Genomic DNA, 23,861 nt, shown 5'->3' on the forward strand with positions numbered 1-23,861 from the left:
TTAAATAAAACTGCAAACACAAATTTCATTGATTTTATTTATTTACTTTTACATGCTCAAAAATAAACTACATATGGAGCATTTTAAAGAAAGGAATCAAGTAGTCTGATTTTTTTTTTAATGTAAAGCATCGATCTGTAATTCGTGTTAAATCTGAAAAATAAAATCTCACATTTTCCCCTTGCTGAAATTTTTCGGTCAATTGTCAGGCGCTATTTTCAGCATCAAGAATTAGCCTACAGTCAGGGGGGCATACTAAATTATTTTGGAGGTCACAAATGGCCCTTCGCCCAGACTTTGGATACCCCTAAATTAGGATTTTTTCTGTCTTTGACTGATGGCTTGCTGTAAAAAAAAAAAAAAAAAAAAAAATACATATGACAATGATATGGATAAATATCTATGAGCAGGGGATTTTGCTCTAATAAAGTTATTTTCAAGAACAAAAAATTATATTTGTATTTATTTATTTAAAAGGGACAATGCATTTACATAGTATACATAGAAATCTGCTTAAATACTAAAAAAAAATACAGGGTTATAGCTAAGGTCACAGGATAAATGGGAATAAATGGTAATACAAAGGCTTTGCATGTATAATTTAATTTAATCACATGAGATGTGAGTATTTTAGTGCACTAAGGGCCGGATTATCCATAAGGGCCAGTGGGCCAGTGCCCAGGGGCACCAACCATGGGGGGGCACTTAATCTCCTTAATTCCTAAAACAAAAACAAGGAAAAACAAACCTGGGAAGGAAATATGGAGAAGCAATTACTATAAAATATTTGAAATTGACGCCAAAATGAAATTATTTGTACAGCAAAGTCCATGTTTGGCTTTTCTAACTTTTGTTAAAGAGTCTTTTTAGAAAGACAGGTGTGGGGTTTTTTGTAACCAGACCGGCTCTGCAGGGGCTTCCGTGAATTTGCATCCTTCGCATTTGGAGCAACGAGCTTTGTTTGCATTGATAACAGCCGTTTTTAACGTCTCCTCGCTGGTGACGCAGCTAAGGTCACATGTTGGACACACCTGTGCCGGCATGGACTGATTGATGCCAAGCTGGAGCGAAGAGGCGTCTGGCTGCTCGGTTCCATGTCGGGTCAAACCCACGAACCAGATCTGTGTCCCACGTTGAGCCGGTCCCGTTGAAAGTTTGTGGAGGCAGGTGCGACTCGCCTCCTGCGTCCCGACGCCAACGCGTGCGCAGAGAGCGGATGCCAGGAGCGCGCAGATTTTTGCGGCGAGCCGAGCCGTGCGTCTGTTTGCGTCAGTGAGCCTGCGCGGCTCGATGAGCGACAGCAGTAGCAGCAGCAGCAGGAGGGGGAGGAGGAAGACGCACAGACAGTTATCGTGGCTCAGAGTTGGCCCGGATGGCACCGAGTTCCCGCTGAACGCCAGCGGCAGACGGAACAAGTGGCGAGTCGGGGGGTGGGTGGGGGGTCTGTGCGTCAAACTCAAAGAAGTCGGGATGGACGGGAAGGGCACGCTGAAGATGTTCAGGAAGAAACGGGAACTCATCAAGACGCCGTCCATCTCGAAGAAGAGTCGAGCAGGAAGCCCCGGGCCACAGAGCGGCGCCCCATCTGTGAGTAGCGCATCACTTCTGGTTTCTGCCTCTTGTGTGTGTGTGTGTGTGTGTGTGTGTGTGTGTGTGTGTGTGTGTGTGTGTGTGTAGAGTCAGGGAACCTTCATCTGGAAGGGACAGATCTTCAAACCGGGGGACGATTCCATGTGCGTGTGCCTGAATGTCAGTGTGGATGTGGTCTTTTTATCAGTCTTCCTGCTCTGCTGCCTGGTGTCATCAGGGTGAGAAACGGTTGTCTGCGTGCATGAAACTTCATCAAAATGCAATGTCATGAGGGTAGATGCGCTCATGGGCACCTGATGGCACATTGGCTCATATCTGGTTAAGTATTGCATAGGAAGTTCATCTCTTGTGGCTATTTTTTTTTTTTTTTTTTACTTTTTTTTTGGCGACTGAAGCACTCATTCTGCTGTGAGAAACTGCATTGAGAAGTGGACTTATTCTGTAGTTGGATCAAGGGAGAATGCTGAAACGCACCAATAAGAATAGCTACAACCCTTACTCCACCACTCAGAGAGTTAAGAAAGCTGAGTCCAAGGGCAAGGACAGGCTGGACATACTTCCCAACAGGCAGAACATATGGCTTAAACAGGTAGGTGTGAGACTACTTGTGTCCAACGCTGTCCGGACACGCCACACATTTCCAGTTCCTTATGTCTGCTAAAGATGCTTCGGATAAGACCTGAAATCTGTTCAGTAATGAAATCCTTTAGTGCGTCTTTGTTTGCCTTTTCTCAACTTTTGGGTAATTTCCTCCGCTGCTACTCCAACCATCATGATATTTGACACCATGTGTCAAATTGCCACACCCGACGCAGCTTGGAGTCAGGAAGTGTTGCACAACGCAGCGCAGGATCTTGTGAAAGGCTTCCTATGTGTGTTTACCAACAGCAGTGCTGCTGCTGGTGGTGGTGGTGATGGAGGAGGAGGAGGAGGAGGAGGAGGCCGCAGAGGCCTTCACAACTCATCCTTCTCTGTAGGGACGGACCGATCCGTTAGACGGAGATCAGAATTGGCCAGTTTTCCACCCGCCTCTAGTCTTTGATCTGCAAGGCAAACTCAGAAACGGCTGAGTGTTTCCCCTCCTGTTCATTAAAGGAGTCAAAATACAGAATTGTGGTTGCAGTTGATAAATGCATCAGCCTCTGGTTGCGTATTGTATTTGAGTTTCACAAAAATCCGACGAAGGTCAGGATCGCACGCTTTGCTTCGGTTTGGTTCGTTTCTGGATGTCTTGAGGCATGTTACAAGACACAGGGGTCCAGTTGATGTGCAGAAATATAAAAAACAGATTAAACCAATATACACGTGGACAGATGCAGCCCAAAAGTATCCATGCACCTGCCACATTTAAACTTAAAATGATTTCCACTCAATTAAGAAGTTTGTGAGACCAGGATCTCCTAGAAGGTAAGAAGACAATATTCATAGGGTAATATTTAAAAGAAAATGCTGTCATTTACATTTTTTTTAGAATGTTTTATTAAAAATGATTTATACTCTAGTGGATAATTTGTTAAACAGCTTTTGGCCTCGCAGCAATTAAACCCTTCCTATACTTACTGAGCAGCTTTTTACACATGGCCACCGGTATTTAGACGTTTTAACCTTGAGGTGAGTTGATTGGTTGCCATCCACCGTGCTCTTTAGCTTCCTTCACAGATTCAGATCAGATTCTGAGTGGGCCGCTCCAAAACATTGATGATGTTATTATTCCTAGTTGGAAGAACCATGTTGGTCAGATTAAAAGATAAATAAATAAAAATCTAAATTAAAATCTTAAGTGGTCCTACTCGAGTTTTTGATGCCATTTGTTATAAAACAAATGGCATTTTTTTTTTTGCATCCCACATCAAGAATACCTAAGTGGGAATGGTGATCCCTTTGTGTTTGATTTAAAATACCCTTTTTGGAATATCTTCGAACATATTTTTCTCCTCTTATCTGTTACAGTCCTCAGAAAACTGGAATTAGTAGATCAGACTTTAAAAGAAAACCTGAAATCTGTGTTGAGGGGTGGATCTCTTGCTCCTTTTTATTAATCTGCTGTCCATCTCCCTCGCTCCGCAGCTGTCCATTCTCCAGGAGCAGCCTCGGAAAGATGCGGCCGACGCCACCCTGTCCTGCTCGCCCTCTTCTTCCACCACCTCTTCGACCCTCACCCCCAACTCGGCGGGCCTGCAGGACTCCTCCCTGTCCAACCCGTGCACCCCGAGCCCCCAGCACGCCAAGCTGGCCGCCATGCAGGGAGTGGGCTGTCCGTCCCCCGTGCCGACCCTGAAGAGGCCGACGGCTCTGAGCCGACACGCCAGCGCTGCAGGTCTGCTTTGAAAACCGCCGTCGGTTCACGGCGATGCTTGATTAACGTGAACACATCTGCCTGAACGCTGAAGGCTCGCCCCCCCTCAGGTGTCAGCAACAGAGAAGGGGACAGAACTGATCCGTGCAAACGTGGCACTTAAAACGCAGCACAGAGATGAGGTCTGAACACGTCTTAACTGGGAAAAAACACATTTCTCCAAGCACAACAGTAATCTAGAGCCGCTCTTTACCCGACGGCTCGTTTTAGACGTTGTGGAGATTATTCTAGACTTCGGGTCAGAGTGAAGGTTTCCCAGTTTCAGAAAAATATCGCCATTTAAAGCACAGGCGGTTCTGTCTTCCATCTAGTTGCCCCTTTAAATTAGTTTTGTCTGTTTATACTGGATTATAATATTATGTTTAAAAATACCATAATTTTGAGGGGGATCTGTGTCCTGAGAGCTTGATGGTTACCAGTTCTAATGAGCCTGAACGGGCCGTTCAGAGGTCAAATGTTTCTGTCAACATTGACCGTGTGGCGTTCCCGTGTTTCCTCAGGGTTCCCGCTTCCATCGTGGGTCCACACTAAAGGTCAGGGCAAAGGGGCCTCCAGTCCGTCCCCTCAGTCCGAGCTCCCGGAGAGCACCGTGATCGAGGTGGAGGACATCCCAGCCCTGCTGAGGGACGTAGCGCGCTTCGCCGAGGCCGTGGAGAAGCTCAAGGATGTCGTGTTGTCTGAGGGTAAGAAGCAGACCCCCCCAAAGCAACGAGAGTGGTCCAAACATTTAGACCTCTTCTTTTTTTTAAAACGACTTCCAGCCTAGAGCTTTGTAGCTCCACCTCCTGTACTTCAGTCCGCCTGCCTGTTTCTATGTCACGGGAGAGAAACCACGTCTTTGTGTGCTTGTGAATCCAGTTATGTCGCTTATTCCTGCGCTGGGTTAGTTTTCAGGCAGAACAACGCTGTTTTGGGGTTATTTCTACATCTCTCACAAGGCGTGGGGTTCATCGGAGGGCTTTCATGAGTCTTACATCAGCCCCCGAACGCATGTGCTTTACGTGTTCGACGGCAGCGAGGGGGGGTGGAGCCTTTCGAGCACAGCTTCCTCTCTCTCCGAGCTGACGAGTGCGTTTCCGTTGCGCCCACAGAGTCGACCGCACTCTTGTCTCCTGCAGGAAGCCAGCTTCTTGTTTACTGCAGCCACGCTCGTGCACCCTGTGCCCCTCCGGCATGATGCAACCCAAAACAAGACTGTGCCCCCATCGTGGCGAAGAGCGCAACAACGGACCGGTTTCCACAAGGCGAAGCATCTATTTAGGGCAGATCCTGAATTATTCTATCTGCCGCCTGTTATCTGGCTTTGTCTTGTCACTCTCTCCGCCCGTTTGAGCGATCTAAACAGGAAGCCATGATGGATTGCTCTGTGACAGAAAGGCCTCGTCCAACACTTCCCCCTTCTGATAGGTTGACCTACGTAACAATCATGGTGTCTGTCGTAAAGCTGCTCCTAATGAGAACCTTTTATTTTACTCATTGTGATGCCACCTCATTTTTTTTATTCTTTTTTTTTTTTTTTTTTACTTTGGTTCACACTTGCGAACAAGGTGACCTTCCTCCGGGAACCACAGAGAGCAGATTCACCGGCGCATCAGGGCTGAAAAGCTAATCGTTCAGCAGATCTTTGAGAAAAGGACCACATCCTCTCTGGCACTGCAGCAACACTGCTTTCTTCTGGCTCTCTCGCTTCTCCCTCCAGAACCCTTCACTCAGTTCATCCGACTCAATGTGGGAGGATGACGGTTCGGCTGTCCTCTTGCCTCCTCCGGCTGCAGCCTGCCTTTGGCGGTGGATAGGGGACTGTGACGTTGCAACACAGGAGAGGGATGGGAAAAAAAACCCTGACAGAAATGTGTGGAGGACACGAGGACGCAGGCCGTAGCGGCTTCCCCACAACCCAGAAAGCTGACTTTGCATGTTCACATGACTGACGCTTTTCAGCCCACCGCACCTGACTGGACTGTATCTTTTGTAACACCTTGTGACAAAAGTATTTGTTTGCTTTTTAGCCTAAAAAGGGGAATAAAGAGTTTGCCGTCGCTCGGCTAAATATATACGGCCTTGGCTTGCCTGGTGTTGAGGCTAAGCTAAAGAGACGTTTTCACGCGTTAAAGTATCGATTCCCCCGTATCTGCTCAGACGTTGTCTCATTACAAGCACAAGCTTTGGTGCAGTGTCACACGTAGCGTTTTTACCTGTGGGCCAAATTATAATCTAGCCTCATGTGACCAGAGCGCCGTCTCCCTCTGTGCTGGCTGCCCTACACGGAAAGCGTCGCAGGGCTTTCTTCTTACTGCTCTGTGATAACAGCGCCTAGTTGTCCTGTGGACAGAGTCTCCCGGCAGAGCTGTGAATTTCCGCACCTCCTCCAAAGTCACCATGGGGTCATGCCCTGGTGGTTTCTTCCACCATCTGAAAGCTTTCTGCTTTCAGATGGTGGACTGAACAGAGCCCTTTGAGAGCTTCACATCTGAGGAGTTTGTTTTATAATCTAATTCCTCCACAACTTTGTCCCTGGCCTGTCTGCCGTGTTCCTTGGTTTTTATCATGCAGTTTGTTCTCTGATGTCCTCCAACAAACCTCTGAGGCCTTCACGGAACCGCTGGATTTAGGATGAGATTAAAAGACACGGGGTTAGCCTCTGTTTGCTAAGTAAGTTGGTTCCAAAGGTAGCACTGAATTGTATTTTAGGTTATCAGAGTGAGCGATGCTAATAAAAAAATAAAAATAAAAAAAACATGCCGCACTTTTCAGATTTTTACTTGTCCTATCAGTACAGTTCATGATTGTAACGTGAAGAAATGTGAGAAAAAAACACGCAGGTATGAATGCTTGCATGGCACCATAAGGGCCTTCTGTAAACACCTTGATAGTTTGGCTGCAAGACCAAACAAGAATAGCCAAATCCAACAATTATTCGCCTCCTGATCAGTCTTGGATGCACCCGTTTGTTCAGTCTGAACATTGAGCCAACGTCTGCATTTATTTCTTTATTTGCTGGAAGCAGGACCAAATCGTGTGGTGGTTACTCATACATCAATGAGATCTAATGTCAGACGTTCGCAGGCCATCTGGTCTGAAGTACATACATTTTAAATATCCTTAACAAGCCTTTCAGAAAATCGGATATCCGCACGTTAACAAGTTTCAGTATGAGTGAGGCTGGCTAAAGAGAAAAACCCTTTTCCGCTGCGTCATTAATGCCAACCAGTTCCCCCACATCGTGTTTGCTGTTGATCATGTGGCTGGTGTCGAATTTTAGGGAAGCTCCAGGTCAGTTTGTTTCTTCAACAATCTGTGTCCCAATTTACTTACCCCAAACGCAGCCATTTCATCCCATCTTACTTTCATTTCCTACATTTCCCACACACACGCCAACCATTTTGCACCGATGCACTTGCCAGTATCGGTTCATTTCTCTAGGTGGGTAAAGTTGAACTATCTCACAGCCAGCAGAAGTTCAGCCTGCGCAGATGCAATTAGATGCTTGCTGTTGCATTGTGGGATAGCTTCCAGCCTGTTGTGGAGGCAAACCTTGTTCAGACAGGGAGATTAAAAAGAAATGGTTTTCCCGTGGATTCCTGCCGTTTTAAGATGGCTCTTTACAGGACGGAGCCTAGGATGCTCCACAGTCTCACGACGGACGTCCAGATCGGCTCTGCTGTCGAATCACCGGCAACGAGCAGAAGACCGGGGGACGCGTTTGTTGAGCTTAAATGATGACGAAAGCCTTCAAGAGAAATCTAAATGAGTCTGAGAGTTGCTCCAGCAGAGATGCTGATTGTTTGCTGGCGGAAACAATCACAATCTGTGGCATTCTCTCGCTCTCTCTGTCTCTCTCGCTTCCTTTTGTTTCAGCCTTGTTGTTTTTTTTTTTTTTTTTTTTTTTTTTGGCTGCCTTTTATTGGCTTGTCTTACCCAGCTCCTCCATCGCACAGGTAAGGAGAGCCAGAGGCCCGTGGCCCACGAGTGTCTGGGAGAGGTGCTGCGAAACCTGCGGCAGGTCATCAACACGTACCCCCTGCTGAACACGGTGGAGATCCTCACTGCTGCTGGGAAGCTCATCTCCAAGGTCAAAGGTGGGTTACCTCCAGGAAGGTGAGGAGAGCAGGAGCAGCCAGAGGGTGGGGGGGAAAAACTGCTGCAACCTGAACATCTGGATGTTGTTTTCAGGTTTCCACTATGAGGCGTCCAACGAGACGGACAAGAAAGACTTTGAGAAGGCCATTGAGACCATTGCGGTTGCCTTCAGCAGCAAGTAAGTACACCGTGTACCTTTTTCACAGCAAAGCTGGTGTTTAGCAGCTGCAAGTGAAGCTGGTGATTGGTGCATTTGGAGGAGGCAGCCTTGCTCCATAACGGTGTCCAAACGGCGCGGCCCGTATTTGACACGCAGACGAGTCCAATGAAGGAGAGGTGGGGGGGGGGGGGTTGTGTGTGCAGTAGTGAGCTGAGAGTCTAGTGTTGGGAAGCGGAGAGAAGTGCGTTGATGGTGACACATTTGCATGAGCCAAGCTGAAAACAGGAAGTGTTTTTTTTTTTTTTTTTCTCATCTACCGTCACAAAACCAAAACTTGAAACTTCTGTTGACTACCTGAGCGCTAACGGCACAGATTGCGCAGCCCGAAGCAATGAGACTGTGTGAAAATGTTTCGCCGGATTTGAAATGCGCAGGAGGGAACCAGATCAAAGGGGTCGATTCTTTTAAATAATTAGGACTAGTTTGTTACTTTTTTGTTTTTCTCAGACGTAAACCAGGGAGAAGAGTCTGTGGCCTTTCAGGGCTGAGACAACCGTCAGTTTTAGGAGGAAGTGAGCTGGCAGACAGTTGAAATCTGCCTGACGAGTCTGTTTCCTCGTTCCCTCCTCCGCTCTTCCTCCGACTGACTTTTTTCTGTCACAACAACGAGACAAGCAGAAAAATAAAGCACCAACAGGGATTGTCCACCTCTTATTGTTCGCCTAACGTGTTGCTGAACAACCCGGTTTCGAAGGAAACCTGGCCTATTGATTTCACAGAAAACCGATTGAACCTGATAGAGGTGACTTGGTTCATAACTTTTATCTTTGTCACTTCCTGTCTCTGAGGTACCTGCAAAGGTTTCACATGAGACTCAGACCTCTTCTCTTTTTTTTTTTTTTCCTCCTTCACAAAGCCAGCTGAATGTCAGAGCGGCAGTTTCTACATCACAGCTACAATGTGCACTTTGACTAATCCACCACAATGTTGCCGGGTCATTGAAGCTAATTTTGGTCATTTTAGCAGTGTGGGCAGGTGCCACGTCCTGCTGGAAAATCAAATCAGCATCTCCGTAGAGATTAATTTTGCAGAGGAAAGGGCTCTAAAGTGTCCCGGTAGACGGCTGCACTGCATTGAAACTGGATAAAACCCGGTGGACCGACACCAGCAGATGGCATGGCTCGTAAAAAGTCATCGTCTGAACCTCTTGGATTCACTCTTCCAAGAGTGAATGAAATTTGCGAATTTCATTTTCAAAATGAAATGCAAACTTTACTTTCATCTGGAAAGAGGACTTTAAACCACTGAGCAACAGATCTTTTACCTCTCAGCTCAGGTGGGGCGTTTCCGTCTCTGGTTCAGGAGTGCCTTAATGCCCTCAGCAACGGCAAAAAAATTTCCAAGGTCCCCTTTAGATTCCTCACACTGATGGTATTTTCAAACTGCCTTTTGTACTGTTAAATACATTAGGAATTATGTGTGTTTTTAAAAATACATATAAATACACCTAATATTAGAGATTTAGTGGGGATTAGATCCTCATTCTCGATGAAGCCAAACTCGATGGAACTGTTGTCATACTTCCTAATTTTAGCTGATTTGACTTTTACCTCACTTGATGAAGTGGATGGAGTTAAATATTTGTCCATTGTGTTACTTAGCTCAACCCGACGCATCCTCAGCAGACACCCAACCCGTGGTTCGTGGACCCACGGGGGTCCGGCGACTTCCGTTTGAGGGCCGCTGCCTTAAAGCAAAGAATACAACAGTTGTAATCCATGTCTGGGACACGTGTGTGTGTGTGTGTGTGTGTGTGTGTGTGTGTGTGTGTGTGTGTGTGTGTGTGTGTGTGTGTGTGTGTGTGTGTGTGTGTGTGTGTGTGTGATGGCCCTTGAAGTCCTGACTCGAGCTGCAGCCCAGACCTTTAGCATTTCCCCCTAAACTTTTGAATGGACTTGGATTCTTAATCCTCTAAGGTCTGGCTATCTTTGTTTCTTTTGAAACGACATTTTGTGGCCTGATCTCGTTGTGGAGATAGTCTGACTGGGCAACTGGCAAGTCGGGCCATAACGCAACACTTCTGCATCGTTACAACCTAATTTTTTGGGTCTTTATTTGTAATTAAAATGAACAGAGAGAAACAGGCCTTGCATGTTCCACCGTGTCGATGATGCTCTGACTCTCTCCTCAGTGTGTCCGAGCTGCTGATGGGAGAGGTGGACAGCAGCACGCTGCTCTCCCTGCTGCCCACAGAGAAAAGCAGGGTGAGTTTGAATCCGCTCCGTCCCACGCGTCGCCTCAAATTTACGCGAATGCTGCCGTCTTCTAAAGCGTTTCAGTGGCAGAAACGTTTCACTTCCTAATGGGTTCAGATGGAAAAAAACCAAGCCCCGTGTTTGTTTTCGTCAGTAGTGAATTGTTTTTGTGTTTTCAGTCGATGGAGAACCTGTACGCCGCCGCAGGCCAGGGATTAGAAGCCGGGCACTTCAGGAGCGACCTGCAGGACAACGGTAGGCGATGTTTATTGTTGCGTAAAAGCAACCAAAAGGTAGATTTGGATCCTGTTCCACCTAAAGTCTTCACTGTGTTTAAGTAAATTTAATAGACCTGCTCCAATTTAACATCTGGTGTAGCTTAACCTGGCCAGCCAGACTGATCATGTGCAGCTCTCTCCATTCTGCACATGATACCGCGATAATTTATCTTGCAGGCAAGGTTGCTGTCCCCTCACTGCCTGAATTTCTGCATAATAAATACTTTGTTTGTGTTTTTATTTTTCTTCTGATTCTAAATGGAGAGGTTGATAATTTAAAAACAGCAAATACTAGGTATTATAGTGCTATATTATAGTGCATGCTGTAATACCTTAGGTATTATAGCATGCAGTGTAGAAAATGCACCAGCAATCGATTCAATATCACTTGAAATCAGTTGAATTCATTCTGATACATTGTGCATTCACGGTGCCCTGGGTCAAGTTTGACCAGTCTGTCTAGTTGTTTTTGCATGTTCTAGTGTAGTTGAACAGTAAAAAGGGCTACTACTTTGTTTTCAGAAATGGATCACATTTTTGTAAATCTAAAAACTTAATCTCGTAAAAATCCAGGCTGTCTGGTGTTGACAAAACCCCTGAAGTTTAATATGAAATCTAGATTTTGAAGCGGAAAGGATGATGTGCTCTTAAAGAAGCTTTGATGCAAACATGAATCAAACTTTTCAGCGTGAGGTCCAAATCCAGCCACGGGTTGGAAAACAAAACTTTAGTGTGTGTGTGTGCTGATGAGTGTGTTTGTGTCATTCTGCAGGCAGAGTTGAGGAAGTGGACGTGATTCTCCAGCGCAGCGAGGGAGGGGTGGACTCGGCTTTGCTCTATGCTAAGACCATTTCCAAGTACATGAAGGACCTGATGAATTATGTGGAAAAGAGAACCTCGCTGGGTGAGTGGAAATGCCTCAGCGTGGGGCTACCACAGGTCAAATACCCTAAAGTAGAAATTTAAAGAACAGAAAATAAAAATCCCTACAGTCGCTGAGGTTCTTTTTTTCAAGTTATCTAGAAAATACAGTGTAACCCTTACTGTAGTATTTTATGGGGAACTTTTTGCACATTACAGCCACAAAGTTTAACTCTTTTCTTTCGTTGAGGGGGGATTTTTATGTGATACACACAATTGTGAAAGTGAAAGGAAAAGGTTTGGGGAACAAATCTTGACAAACAAAACCCAGAAAATGCCCTGAAATAAGCATCAGTTCAACCAGGTACCTTCAGTAGTACCTTAGTAGTATTCAGACACCCTCTGTGTGCAAATGAGTCTCAGTATGAATCTAGCTGCTCTGTGAAGGCCTCAGAGCTTTGCTTTGTGAACATTAGTGAACAAACAGCGCCATGAAGACCAGGGGGGAAAGCAGAAGGTCAGAGAGACGGTTGTGGAGAATTTTAAACCAGGGTTAAGTTAGAAAATAACATCTCGCAGCTTTGTTCAATGCATCGTCTGAAGATGGATAGATCTGCTAACCTAAAAAAAAAACATGACTGTTCAGCATCAACAAGCAGAGAGGTCGATATATGACTGGGCAGCTGTTAATTATGCACTTCACAAATCTGTACATGTCTTTACAAGCGGGAAAAATTGCCATCTGCTCATATGTCTTAGAAAAGAGGCAAGAAGAAAGGAGTGGTTGGAAACAAGCAGCATGAATCTGAAAGAGGGTATTCTGGTCAGATAACTGCAAAATTAAAGGTTTTTTTTTTTTGCCCACCATAACATATCTGTTGTAGGACTTGTTGATGTTCACACATGCTCTCCATTTAATCTGATCGTAAAACATTAGAAAAAAAAAAGTCCATCTGTAGATGTGGAAATCCGGTAAACCCTTTCCTCCAAGCGTTCGCAGCTCGGATTCTGTTTCTACAAGATTCTGACTCAGAGCGGGTGAAAACAAATACATGCCACATTTTAAGGTTTTTATTTTTTATTTACAGTAGGCCACCTTTCTGCTGGGCTGTCTGATAATAATCTTGATAAATGCATTGATGCTAATTAAGACTGTTATGTAGCTCTTTAAGCTCAGTTACCACGTGTTTGTGGGAAAACTTTGACATGACTATTAGCATATGCACTTTTGCTTTTTAGTGACACATTGCTGGAAAAAATAACTTTTAAATACACATAGGGCTGGGCGATAAATTGATTTTATCGATTAATTCGAAATTGCAATTCCTGAAGATTTAATTTTAGAAAGTAGATTTTTTTGTTTTTGTTTGTTTTTCTCGGGCTTCCATGAAACTTTGCACTATATTAGTCCTTCATTATTTACTATGGCAGAGCCTGCCATCTTGTTTTATAAGCATGTTTTAAAGCTCGTATAAGTTGCACTTTGAATTCAAGTCAACTTCCGGATGAGATTGAGGGCATAAAACTATGTTTTTAAAAATTATTTCAGCAATTTTGTTTTTGTGAAACAAAAGGGAAGAAATTTGATCAATCAGATTCATTAAAGAAAAAAAAACAATCGCAGATTTTGCTTTTAAGCCATAATTAATTTTTTTTTGTATAGCGCCAATTCATGACACATGTCATCTCAAGGCCCTTTCCAAGGTTAAATTCAATCAGATTATTATTATTGCCCAGCCCTAATTACATAATAAAGCAAAATCCTCAGCGACACCAGTTTTGAACATTTCTGACCAGACATGGCAAAAATAAATGCCGTAGAGCGAGAATCGATAAGCAGATCATTTAAAAAAGGTGTAATTTAGGGAATTTTAAACAGATACTTTTTCTAACTTCCTAAAGTAGCAAGCTGTGCTGCAGAGCTAGATTCATCTGCACAGAAGCGGGAACAACGAGTGGAGATTTGATCTCAGCTCTTATTTATGTTCTTTATCCTTCCCGATATAATCATTAGCTTTCCCACTGTGGCCGTCACGGTGTCTGAATAAATGTGACGTTCTTTATTGCTTGTGTGAAGTGTGCCGTTCAATCGCTATGCCTCTGAACAACCACTAAGGGGAGCTGCCAGACTAAGAGGTTCTGCTGCTCTGTGTTGCAGAGGCGGAGTTCTCCAAAGGCCTTCAGAGATTATACCACTCCTGCAAACACAGCATAACACACGTAAACCCTATGCTTACTCTTTCCATTTCCAAACATTTAAAAACTGTCAATGAAAAGCTCTCACTGCGTCGTTTAAACCTTAACATTGCTCCGTTTAGCCCCACATGCCGCTCTTCTCCATCTACTCCCTGGCTCTGGAGCAGGACCAGGAGCAGAGCATAGGGTCGCAGCAGGCCACCACCACTCTGCACAATCAGACCTTCATTCAGGTGAGCGCAGCGCCGACGCGGCTCCTGCATCCGACCGCTCTAACATCCAAGCCCCTAACCTCCCCGTCTTCCCCCGCTCAGCCTCTGCTGCAGCGCAAACAGGAGCACGAGAAGAAGCGGAAGGACATCAAGGAGCTCTGGATTCGAGCCAAGAGAAAACTGGTGGGGCCTTTTTTTTCGCTTTGAAATGTTTGCATAAGTGACTTGGACGTGCGGCAGAGGTTACGATTCAAATGCTCTTTGCTTTATCAGCTGGAGTGTGAGGCAAACCTGCGAAAGGCCAAGCAGGTCTACATGGTCCGCTGCGAGGAGTACGAGAAGGCCAAGACGGCAGCCTGCAGAGCCGAGGAGGAGGGAGGAGGCTCTACGGCAAAGTCTGTGGAGAAGAAGAAGCGCGTGGAGGAAGAGGCTCGCAACAAGGTCTTTAAATTTGAAATCCCTCCCTTTTTTAGAAAAAGGAAAAGACTGCGACAGATGCCTGTTTTATTTAAGTTGGGTAGTCTGACAGACGTAGAAGATGCTCCAAAGCATCACCATCTGAATGTGGTTTGGCACGTTTGCGCAGGCAGTGGAAGCGGAGGCCACCTACAGAACGTGCATCGCCGACGCCACCACCCAGCAGCTGGAGCTGGAGCACACGAAGGTGACGGTGCTGCGGCAGCTGCAGGACGTCATCAAGCAGAGCGACCAGACGCTGCGCTCGGTCAGAACCCAACACACCCGGTCCAGTCTCCATTTTCCCGCCTCTGTCTCTGCCTTTTTAACCTCCGAACCTTAATCCTGCAGGCCACCATCTCCTACTACCAGCTCATGCACATGCAGACCGTGGCGCTGCCCGTCCACTACCAGACTCTGTGCGAGAGCAGCAAGCTGTACGACCCCGGCCAGCAGTACGCGGCCCACGTGCGGGACCTGCAGCTCCCCGAGCAGCCCGTCGTCCACTACTCGTTTGAGACGTACTCGCCCACCAGCTCGTCCTCGAGGTACAACTTTAAAAATAAATCCCAGGTTTGCCAGAAACAATAGGTGGTAGTTTGCTTTACACCGTATGAAAACGTTGATCAGCGGCCAGCCGCTCTGTTCCTGCTGAAGGTAACATCCCCGCAGCATGACGCTGCCACCACCATGTTTTATTGTTTGATCAAATTAGGTGACCTCAGGGGCGGTTCTAGACAGGGGCCAACAGGGGCCTGTGCCCCTGTAGAACTGTTCCTGGCCCCTGTTATGTAATGGCCTCTGTACTAAAAACATGATATTAAATTTCTTAGGATGATAAATGCTGACAAAGATACCTTGACTGACTGGACATTTAGATCAGTTGTATTTTTTTTTTGTTTGTTTATATTTTTACCCAATAATAAAATAACAGAATAAATTAAAAAAAAATTTAAATTAAATAAAAATTAAAAATTAAGCTGTTTCACGTTAAGCTCCCGTTGTATTGAGAAAAGATCAGGGGTCTGCAACCTGTAGTTACAGAGCCACAATTGGCTCTTTGGCTTACATAATATATTAAACGATGAAATGTTGACCTGTTAAGTTTTCCCCCCCCCCCCCCAATCTTTTGTTCTGTGCCCCTGTGAAAAATCACTGGCCCCACCCTGCCCCCCCCCTGCTAAATTTGATCTAGAACCACCACTGGTTGACCTCAAAGGGAAACTGGCTGTGCTGGATTAGATTTATTTATTTTCTTTGTCTTTCATATAAAATGTTTATAAAATATGTTAGTTTTTGGTTTCATTGAGACAAAATATGAAAAACCACTAGAGAACACTGTAACTTCATATTTATTTAACTGACCTCAACGTTAAACGCTAATAGAAACTAATATCGAATGATTTCAGCCATGGCCACAGACCGAGGAACGACAGTTTCAACACCGACCCGCATCCGAGTCACGCCGAGGGTCCGTCCGTCAGCGTGGAGCCGGCTGCCGGAGAGACGGACGCTCAGCGTAAAAGTAAGAGATGCCTTTATAAGAGCCGTGGTCGTTGCCTTAAGGCTCTCAGCGCTAAGCTGCTGTTTGGATGTTTGCTGCTCGTCTCATTGCGTCATCCCTTTTGCTTTTCCCAGGACAAGGCCACAAATCGTGGGGCTCGACGGTGAGCAACGAGAGCGTGGGAGACACGGGGCTGGAGTCTCCAACGGCCAGCACAAGTGAGTCCGAAGTTTGTTTCTAAGCTTCTAACAGCCGAGCCAGAACAAAATCACATGCTCCAATCGTTATAATGTTTGCTGTATAAATGGTCACCTGCTTTTACAGAGGATAAAGGTTAATACATGTGCATGAAATGAAGGAAAACATCTCCTATTTTGATCATTTCAACTTTAGGTGACATTTCTAAAATGGCTCGAACGTCGTCCACTGGAACGATGTCGTCCGACGAGGAAACGGATGAGAAGGATGGAAACGTTACGTCGTTTGAAACTCAGAGTACGTTTTTCTTATTTTTTTTAATCTTTAACAGCAGATCCCTTTTCGACTCTCCCGTCTATGGTCGGCTTCTCCTAACGTGTGTGTGTGTGTGATCGCTGTGTGCAGATATAAACGGCATGGATCCAGACGTGGTGGTCTCCACCAGACCTTTCCGGAACATCGGCCTGTCCAAGGCGGCCCAGACCCACAAACTCAGGAAGCTTCGGACTCCGGCCAAGTGCCGCGAATGTGACAGCTACGTGTATTTCCAGGGGGCCGAGTGCGAGGAAGTGAGTCTCTTCATCACCGCCTCACGCTGATCTGTGATGCAAATCTCTGTTGCATTTCCATCTTCAGGGGAGTTGCTCATTTATCCAGCAGGCCAACCTGTTTGTGTTGTCTTCTCAAACTAGATGGAGATTACGGTGTGGCTAAAAATAAAAGTTAAAGCTGGTGTAAAACCATTAGGATGAATGTCAACAAGATGATTCTACAGATTTTAGTTTTCAGCTAAATTACATTAAAGGTGCAAGACTCTCATGGCTCTGGTTGCAGTGGTGCAAACCAAATGATGCTTTATTAAAGTTTGTAAATGCAGGAAGTGGGCCAAAATGAACCTCAGAGGCTGGGCTTCACTGTTGCTGTTGCTTTGTTGAGCCGCCATCATTTGGTGGCTTTGCAAAAACAGTTTTGGCCTTCTGAACTGGGTCAGTAGCTTTACATGCAACAGTATTTATAATCTGTGCTCATATGATTCGGCCTTTCGTAGGTTAGGACTTACGGAATTCCTGACAGAGTAATTGAGATGCTAAAATCTAGGCCAAAATTAAAAATTTTAAACGTTTTTTTCTGCGGTGGGGTTTATATCTTAGACTGATTAAGGAAGATAAAAAAAAAACCTTCAGATCATGACCATCTGGCAGAGTGGACCCAGGAGGAAGAGTGAAAAATCACTCCGGTCTTTAGTTTAAAGCAAAATAGCATTAATGCATTTTCATATGAGCAGATTGCAATTTCACCCGCTTGTAAAGACATGTACAGCCTTAAAATGAATCAATATTCTACTACAGTAACACAAAACTTGAGTGGGAGTAGAAACTCTGGGAGCAGAAACGTCCCACATCAGTGGCTTCAGCGTCGCGTCACTTCCTCCCACGGCACACCTTAGTGAACGGCAGGCAGCCCGTCAGGATTCTGGCCTCTTTGGAGCGAGAAAAGCTCAAAGTAGACAAACGGGTGGGTTTTCATAAGGTCTAGGTGTCGGGACATCATGCCAACATGACCCAGCTGTTAGTCACAGGTTGGTAAACCTTTTTTTTTAAATAGACTTTGGTCTCTCTTAGGTTTTTCTGTCACTTCAACCTAGTTCCACTGAGGCAGATCAACAACCACAGGAAGATGACCAAGGTTTCAAATCTGATGCGTAGAAAGCTACGTCTTTTAATGCCAAGCTGATCTAATGACACCCCATAACATGAATTCATTAGATTAAATATTTTTTTTATGGAATAACAACCAAACATTTAACTTTCTTCCTTCCAAAAGGACAAAAAAAAAAGGTCTTGGAGAGGAACAAAGCAACAAAGGAAAATAGTTTTCACTCCGTTATAGAGCAAATACCCCAAAAACGCAACAAGCAAAAAGCATTAAATAAATAAATGGCTATTAAATTAAATGAATTATGTAAGTCTGGTTTGTATTTATCTCCAGATGGATCGGTCCTCCTGGTGGGATTGTTTCTCTGCTTCAGGCAGAAGTTTCTATCTCATGTCTTTCATCACAAATCAGAAGTGAAATCATACTATAGTTTAACTTTTCTGCCATGCCATTGTCTCAGATTTTTGTTATTTTAACCCACCTTATTTGCCTTTGTGTGGTATCAAATTTATATTTTGGGGTAACAAAATTGTGAATTACTGATTAAAGATTCTGAGACACTTTAATCCACTTTGAAAAATTAAACCATGGACTCTAATTTATGATCTTATTTGTCTATTTTTAAAGTGGTGTGGCAGCAATGTAGAGCAATATGTTTGTTTTTAAGGCTTTTTACACTTCATTAATGAGGCTGGCAGTACTGACGGAGGGTGCTGTATGACCATCCTTGTCCTTATTGAAAATATGTTGTACTTTAAAAAGTACAAAGCCATCGGTTTTGTTCTTCGATGCCTTTGAGGAGGTAACAATCATTGGGTGGCATCGTGCAAAATCATCATTTTCCTGTCCTCTCAGTGTTTCCTGTCGTGCCACAAGCGCTGCCTAGAGACCCTCGCCATCCAGTGTGGCCATAAGAAGCTGCAGGGCCGCCTGCAGCTCTTCGGCAGGGACTTCACCCAGGTGGCAAGCTGCGCCAGCGACGGCATCCCCTTCATCATCACCAAATGCATCTCCGAGATAGAGAGACGCGCGCTCAAGATGAAGGTGTGGAAGCTCGTGATTCCCGTGCTCTTTGGGACGCCTGACGTAGTCGGTGTTAAAGTTTCGGGTGTGACCCGCCGCCTCCTCCTCCTCTGTCCAGGGTATCTACAGGGTGAACGGGGTGAAGACGCGCGTGGAGAAACTCTGTCAGGCCTTTGAGAACGGCAAGGAGCTGGTGGAGCTGTCTCAGTGTTCCCCGCATGACATCAGCAACGTCCTCAAGCTTTACCTGCGACAGGTACGCTCAGCAGCCTCCGCAGGGTGATGGGAAGACACCAGGGGGAGCAAGCGTCATCGCTGAGTTATTTCTTCTGCTCGCTCATAGTTCGTTTAAAATATCAAAGCATTGAAATCCATACCACCCATGTTGTTCAATATTTGAGCTGCCCAATTTCTTATAGTCTTCATTTTTCATTTCTATATCACATATGTGAATAGGATTAACGTTTAGAAACATTTTAATTTTTCCCAATCATGGCCTAGACGTCCGTCTTGTTTAAAACTGGATAATACAGAGCTATTTTTGACTAATTCACTCTGTATATGTATTAACATTGACCAAGAAGTAACAATGTAAGTAAGACCTGGACTATGTCCCCATTTTGTCCTCTAAAATGTGACATTTAGCCTCCTGCAGGTTTTAAGGTGGATCCTTTATGAGCATCTCACTCATGACCTTTTTTATCTGTTTTATACAAATTAAGCTGCTCTCTTTCTTTAATTCCCTTTGGAGATGAAGAAAGTTTTCTAAATCTGATGATGACTAATAAGAGTGTCGGTTTTGGGAATTGTATCCTGCTGCTAAATCCATAAGGGCTTAGCAACAGGATACCAGAAGGGCTTGCCTTACTTTTCCTTTTTCCACCACCAACTTCACCGGCCAGGTTTTATTGATAAATGACAATCCATGTTTTGATGTCATGCATCTGTGTCTACGATGTTAAAGCCAACTAGTTACTAGTTAGCATTAGAATATAAAAGTTTGTAGTGTATATAAACAAGTGCAGTAAAGATAATGGCTGTTATAAATTATTTACGTGCAATCATACTGGATGACATGTGCTTTTAATCACAAATATGAGTTATTATTCCTAAATGGACCGTGTGCACAAAAATGTGAGCATTTTTTTCCTCTTAGAATACCAACTTTATGAATCAGTGTTTTTTAAACGTAGTGAATGGAGCCACACAAAGGTTAAACCACATGTAGATCTAAGTTATCCAAATACTCCCAGGTCAGAGGGAACATCTGCAGAGAAAGGACAAAAGCTGAGAATTTTTCCAAATCTAGAAAAGTTGCTTGGTTTCTTGGCAACTGTAAATATTGTAAGGTAAGTTTATTTATAAAGCACTTTTCAGTAACAAGACATTCAAAGTGTAGTAGGAAAATGTGCAATTCTCTGTTGGTCCAGTTCCATGTTAGGACACCAGGGGGCGCTGCTGAATGTCCAAGCAAGGCCTCCAGAAAGGAACCTTTTCACAAGCAGATCTGACCTGTAGGTCTCAGTGCTTCGGTTAGGGGTCATTTGGTGATCAGTAATGAGTTCTGATATATAAAGTTGTGAAACTCTAAGTGTACCTCCAGACTTGGCTGTAGGTGTATTCTGGTGTTGTATAAATAAACAAAGCTGACGGGGACCAACTGCTCTTTAGATTTCAATGCAGTCATTTTGGATTGGCTTTAATTTCAGCCCTGCCTGTTTCTCTGTTATCTGAATTCTGTGCATCTCTTCCCTCCAGCTGCCGGAGCCCATCATGCCTTTCCGTCTGTACAACACGCTGATGGGTCTGGCCAAGGAAAGTCTGCAGAGCGAGGGAGACACGGCCGAGGGAGAGGAGGCCGAGTCAAGTGGCACCAACCCAGCTGTGGTCAGGGGGCCCGAGCTGGTGGACCTGGGGACGGAGACGGACCCAGAAATCCTCGTCTTAGTGGACAGTCTGAAGGAGCTTGTGAAGGAGCTGCCCAAGCCTAACTTTGCCACGCTGCGGTACATCATCCGCCACCTGCGAAGGTCAGCCGGCTCGCTGCGCAACAAGAGGCCGCAGTCATAAGGCGCTCCCGCTTACTGTTCTTCTGTCCTACGTCCAGGATTGCAGAGCTGGAGGAGGACAACAAGATGAGTCCCAGTAACCTGGGTATTGTGTTCGGGCCGTCCCTGATGCGTCCCCGTCCCACCGGGGCCACGATATCCCTGTCCTCTCTGGTCGATTACCCGCACCAGGCCCGCATTGTGGAGGCCCTCGTCGTCTTCTATTCGTCCATATTCCAGTCCAAAACAGGAACCAGCAAAAATGCCCGCCCCATGTCTGGCTCTGTGCAGCAGGTAGGTGCTGCGGGTGGTTTGGGTTTTTTTTGTAGTCGGGTCAGAAAGAGGAAGACTGATGTGCAGGGAAATGTTCCAGTACTTTGCAAAAGGATTCATCAAACTGGAATGTTTTTCTCGTCACCCTGTGATCACAAACTTCTGTGTATGTTGTTAGTGTTTATGTACCACACCAACACTCTTCCTAATCGTAAAAAATAGAAATCTGAAGAGCAAGGGGCATTTGTTATCAGCCCCGTCTACTCTGATCTAACCCAATAACCCGTATATAAGTTAACCACAGTATGAAACCAGATGGCGTGAGGCCCACAGAGCTTCGTTAGAGGACATCAGTGGACAAACTGCGTCATAGAGACCAACAAACACAGCAGGGAGGAAGTTTGAGACATGCAAAGCTTTCCAAAGAATACCGTCCAGTCCATCACATTTAAATGGGTCTCATAACGGCAAATGTACCGAGACACGACCGTCCACCTAAACTCAAAGGCCGAGCAAAAGCTTTGAACAGAGAAGCATCTACAAAGCTCATGGTTGCGAATCTGAAAGGATAACTACTAGTTATGCACTTCACAGATCGGTTATTTACAGATAAATGGTGACAAGAATGTCCAAAGAAGACAAGTGCCCAAAGAAACCAAATTGTTGTTTTTTTTACCACAACCACAGCAAACGTGAAAGAGTGGTTTGTGTCAGGTAAGCGTAAATTCAAACTTTTTTGCCTACATGCAAAATGTTTGTGGCCAAAAGCCAGCAACACATCCCCCACGATGTGAAACACGGCAGAGCTGCATCGTGTTGCTAGCCGGAGCTAACGGGAAGATGGATGGATGGATGGATGGATGTTTCAGTCTAAACCAGAAAACCTGGTTTAGACTGAAAGAGTGTTGCTAGCCAGAGCTAACGGGAAGATGGAGGGAATCCTGAAAGAAAACCTGGTTTAGACTGAAAGAGTTCAAACTGGGTGGGGAGGTTCACCTGGCAGCCAGACGATCTTAAAGACTCAGCCAGATGTAACTGAAGGGTTTACACTGCAAAAACGGAACTAAAAATAAGTAATTTCTTAAAATTAGTGTATCTGTCCTTGATTCAAGCAGTTAAATAAGATGATCTGCCAATGGAATAAGAGTTTTGCACTTAAAACAGGAACAACTCATCTCCATCTTATTTCAAGTGCAGAATGTCTAATTATCTTATTTTAGGGGTCAAAATGCTCATTCTACTGGCAGATATTATTTACCTGCTCAGATCTAGGACAAAAACACAAATATTAAGAACATTTTACTTATTTTTAGATCCGTTTTTGCAGTGTACATCAAACCAAATTCATGTTAGTGACCCAAAGTCCAGATCTAAAACTAGTTAAGAATATAGGGACGATAAAAGGCGTGTTCACACACCTTCTCCAGCCAATCTGAGGCTGAGCTGTTGTTGCACAGCTGTCAGAGACCTGCCTCCAGGGACTTGCAGGAGTCATTGCACCAAATGGTGGTGCTACAAATACTTGTGCTCTACCCTTTTCAGATTAACACTTTTAAAACTTTGCAATATTTCCCATCCACTTCAGTTATCTGTGACACCGTGTCGATTTACTGTTATAACCTGATGAAATGTAAAAGAGTGACTACATTGAAGGAATGATCAATGGATTTGTTGCCTTGTCATTAAGGAGGCCAACCCTAACCACCCCACACACATTGATTTTCAATGTGTCGTTGGATGAAATACAGTATTTTTTCAACTTTTTAGATACATTTTACTGTGATCTCATTTGGTTTGATGTTCCTGATTATATATCAAAATTGCTTAAACATGTTCTCCAAACTCTTACCAATCAGGAAAGCGCTGCCGATGAAAAGACAGGAAGCCCTGGAGACGGAGAAGAGGACGCAAGTAAAGACAACCAGAGCAAGCAGGAGGAGGGATGCGGTACGTCTTCACCGAGGCTGAATTCTGTTTGAAAAATTTGTTGGTGTCTAAAAAGAAAGCCCTCTGAACAAGCAGGATGTTAAGATTATACATGTTGAATCTTGATGTTCAGGGAGTTCTTTGGGATCGCTGGGCTCCAGCGAGCAGCTCCCTGACTCCGACTCGGATGAGAGCAGCCGCAGATCCAGCAGGCTGGTGAAGCAGGAGAGCGAGGTGAGCATAGAGGATGACCAGCTGAGTTACAGGGACAGCCTGGACCTCTCCGGTCACTCTGCCACCCACACCGACCTGGAGCAGGAGGCAGAGCAGGAGCAGGACAACCCCGAGGCCGGAGAGCCCCCCGCTCTACCGGACAGCGGGCCTCCAGATGAAGCGGCGGCGGCAGAGCAGGAAGTGACGGCCTCCCTGGCTGAGCTCAACGTCAACCAGTCCAACAACAACAACAACCAGCCCGGCTCCTCCAGCGGGAGCCTGTCTGAGGTCCCGCTGGGCCGCCTGTGCACAAAGAATCTACCCCTGACGAGGAGCCGCGGCGCAGGGCCCGAGTTTGTCTGAATGAAACGTCTGTGGAATGCAAATAACCAAAATCTGATTTTAAACATTAAAGTCGGCCGATGATGTAAGGAGAGCAAATTGAGCTTTTAATCTACTCCTGGTCCTGCTGCACGCTTACAGCTCTTTGATGAATTACCTTTGTCACTTCAAGACGTTTGATTACACGTGTACCTTTTTCATGGTTTTTGTAGTTTTAGTTCTTTTCCAAGCTCG

General features: G+C 45.1%; 1 protein-coding gene across 1 annotated transcript; it reads left to right on the forward strand.

The window, feature by feature from the left end:
- Positions 1 to 1,024: 1,024 nt before the first annotated feature.
- arhgap45b (Rho GTPase activating protein 45b) lies at positions 1,025 to 23,648 on the forward strand. The gene is made up of 24 exons (XM_036141380.1): positions 1,025 to 1,587; positions 3,658 to 3,907; positions 4,447 to 4,629; positions 7,885 to 8,025; positions 8,120 to 8,204; positions 10,378 to 10,450; positions 10,621 to 10,696; positions 11,492 to 11,623; positions 13,739 to 13,800; positions 13,899 to 14,009; positions 14,091 to 14,171; positions 14,262 to 14,429; positions 14,575 to 14,712; positions 14,796 to 14,992; positions 15,854 to 15,969; positions 16,083 to 16,166; positions 16,342 to 16,443; positions 16,552 to 16,715; positions 18,658 to 18,846; positions 18,944 to 19,081; positions 20,584 to 20,855; positions 20,933 to 21,167; positions 23,003 to 23,093; positions 23,206 to 23,648. Exons 1-24 carry the CDS (start codon positions 1,291 to 1,293, stop codon positions 23,646 to 23,648), a joined length of 3,828 nt encoding a protein of 1,275 aa, XP_035997273.1. The 5' UTR covers positions 1,025 to 1,290.
- The last annotated feature ends 213 nt before the right edge of the window (positions 23,649 to 23,861 follow it).

Source organism: Fundulus heteroclitus, chromosome 9 (genome assembly GCF_011125445.2).
Source record: "Fundulus heteroclitus isolate FHET01 chromosome 9, MU-UCD_Fhet_4.1, whole genome shotgun sequence".
Lineage (NCBI taxonomy): Eukaryota > Metazoa > Chordata > Actinopteri > Cyprinodontiformes > Fundulidae > Fundulus > Fundulus heteroclitus.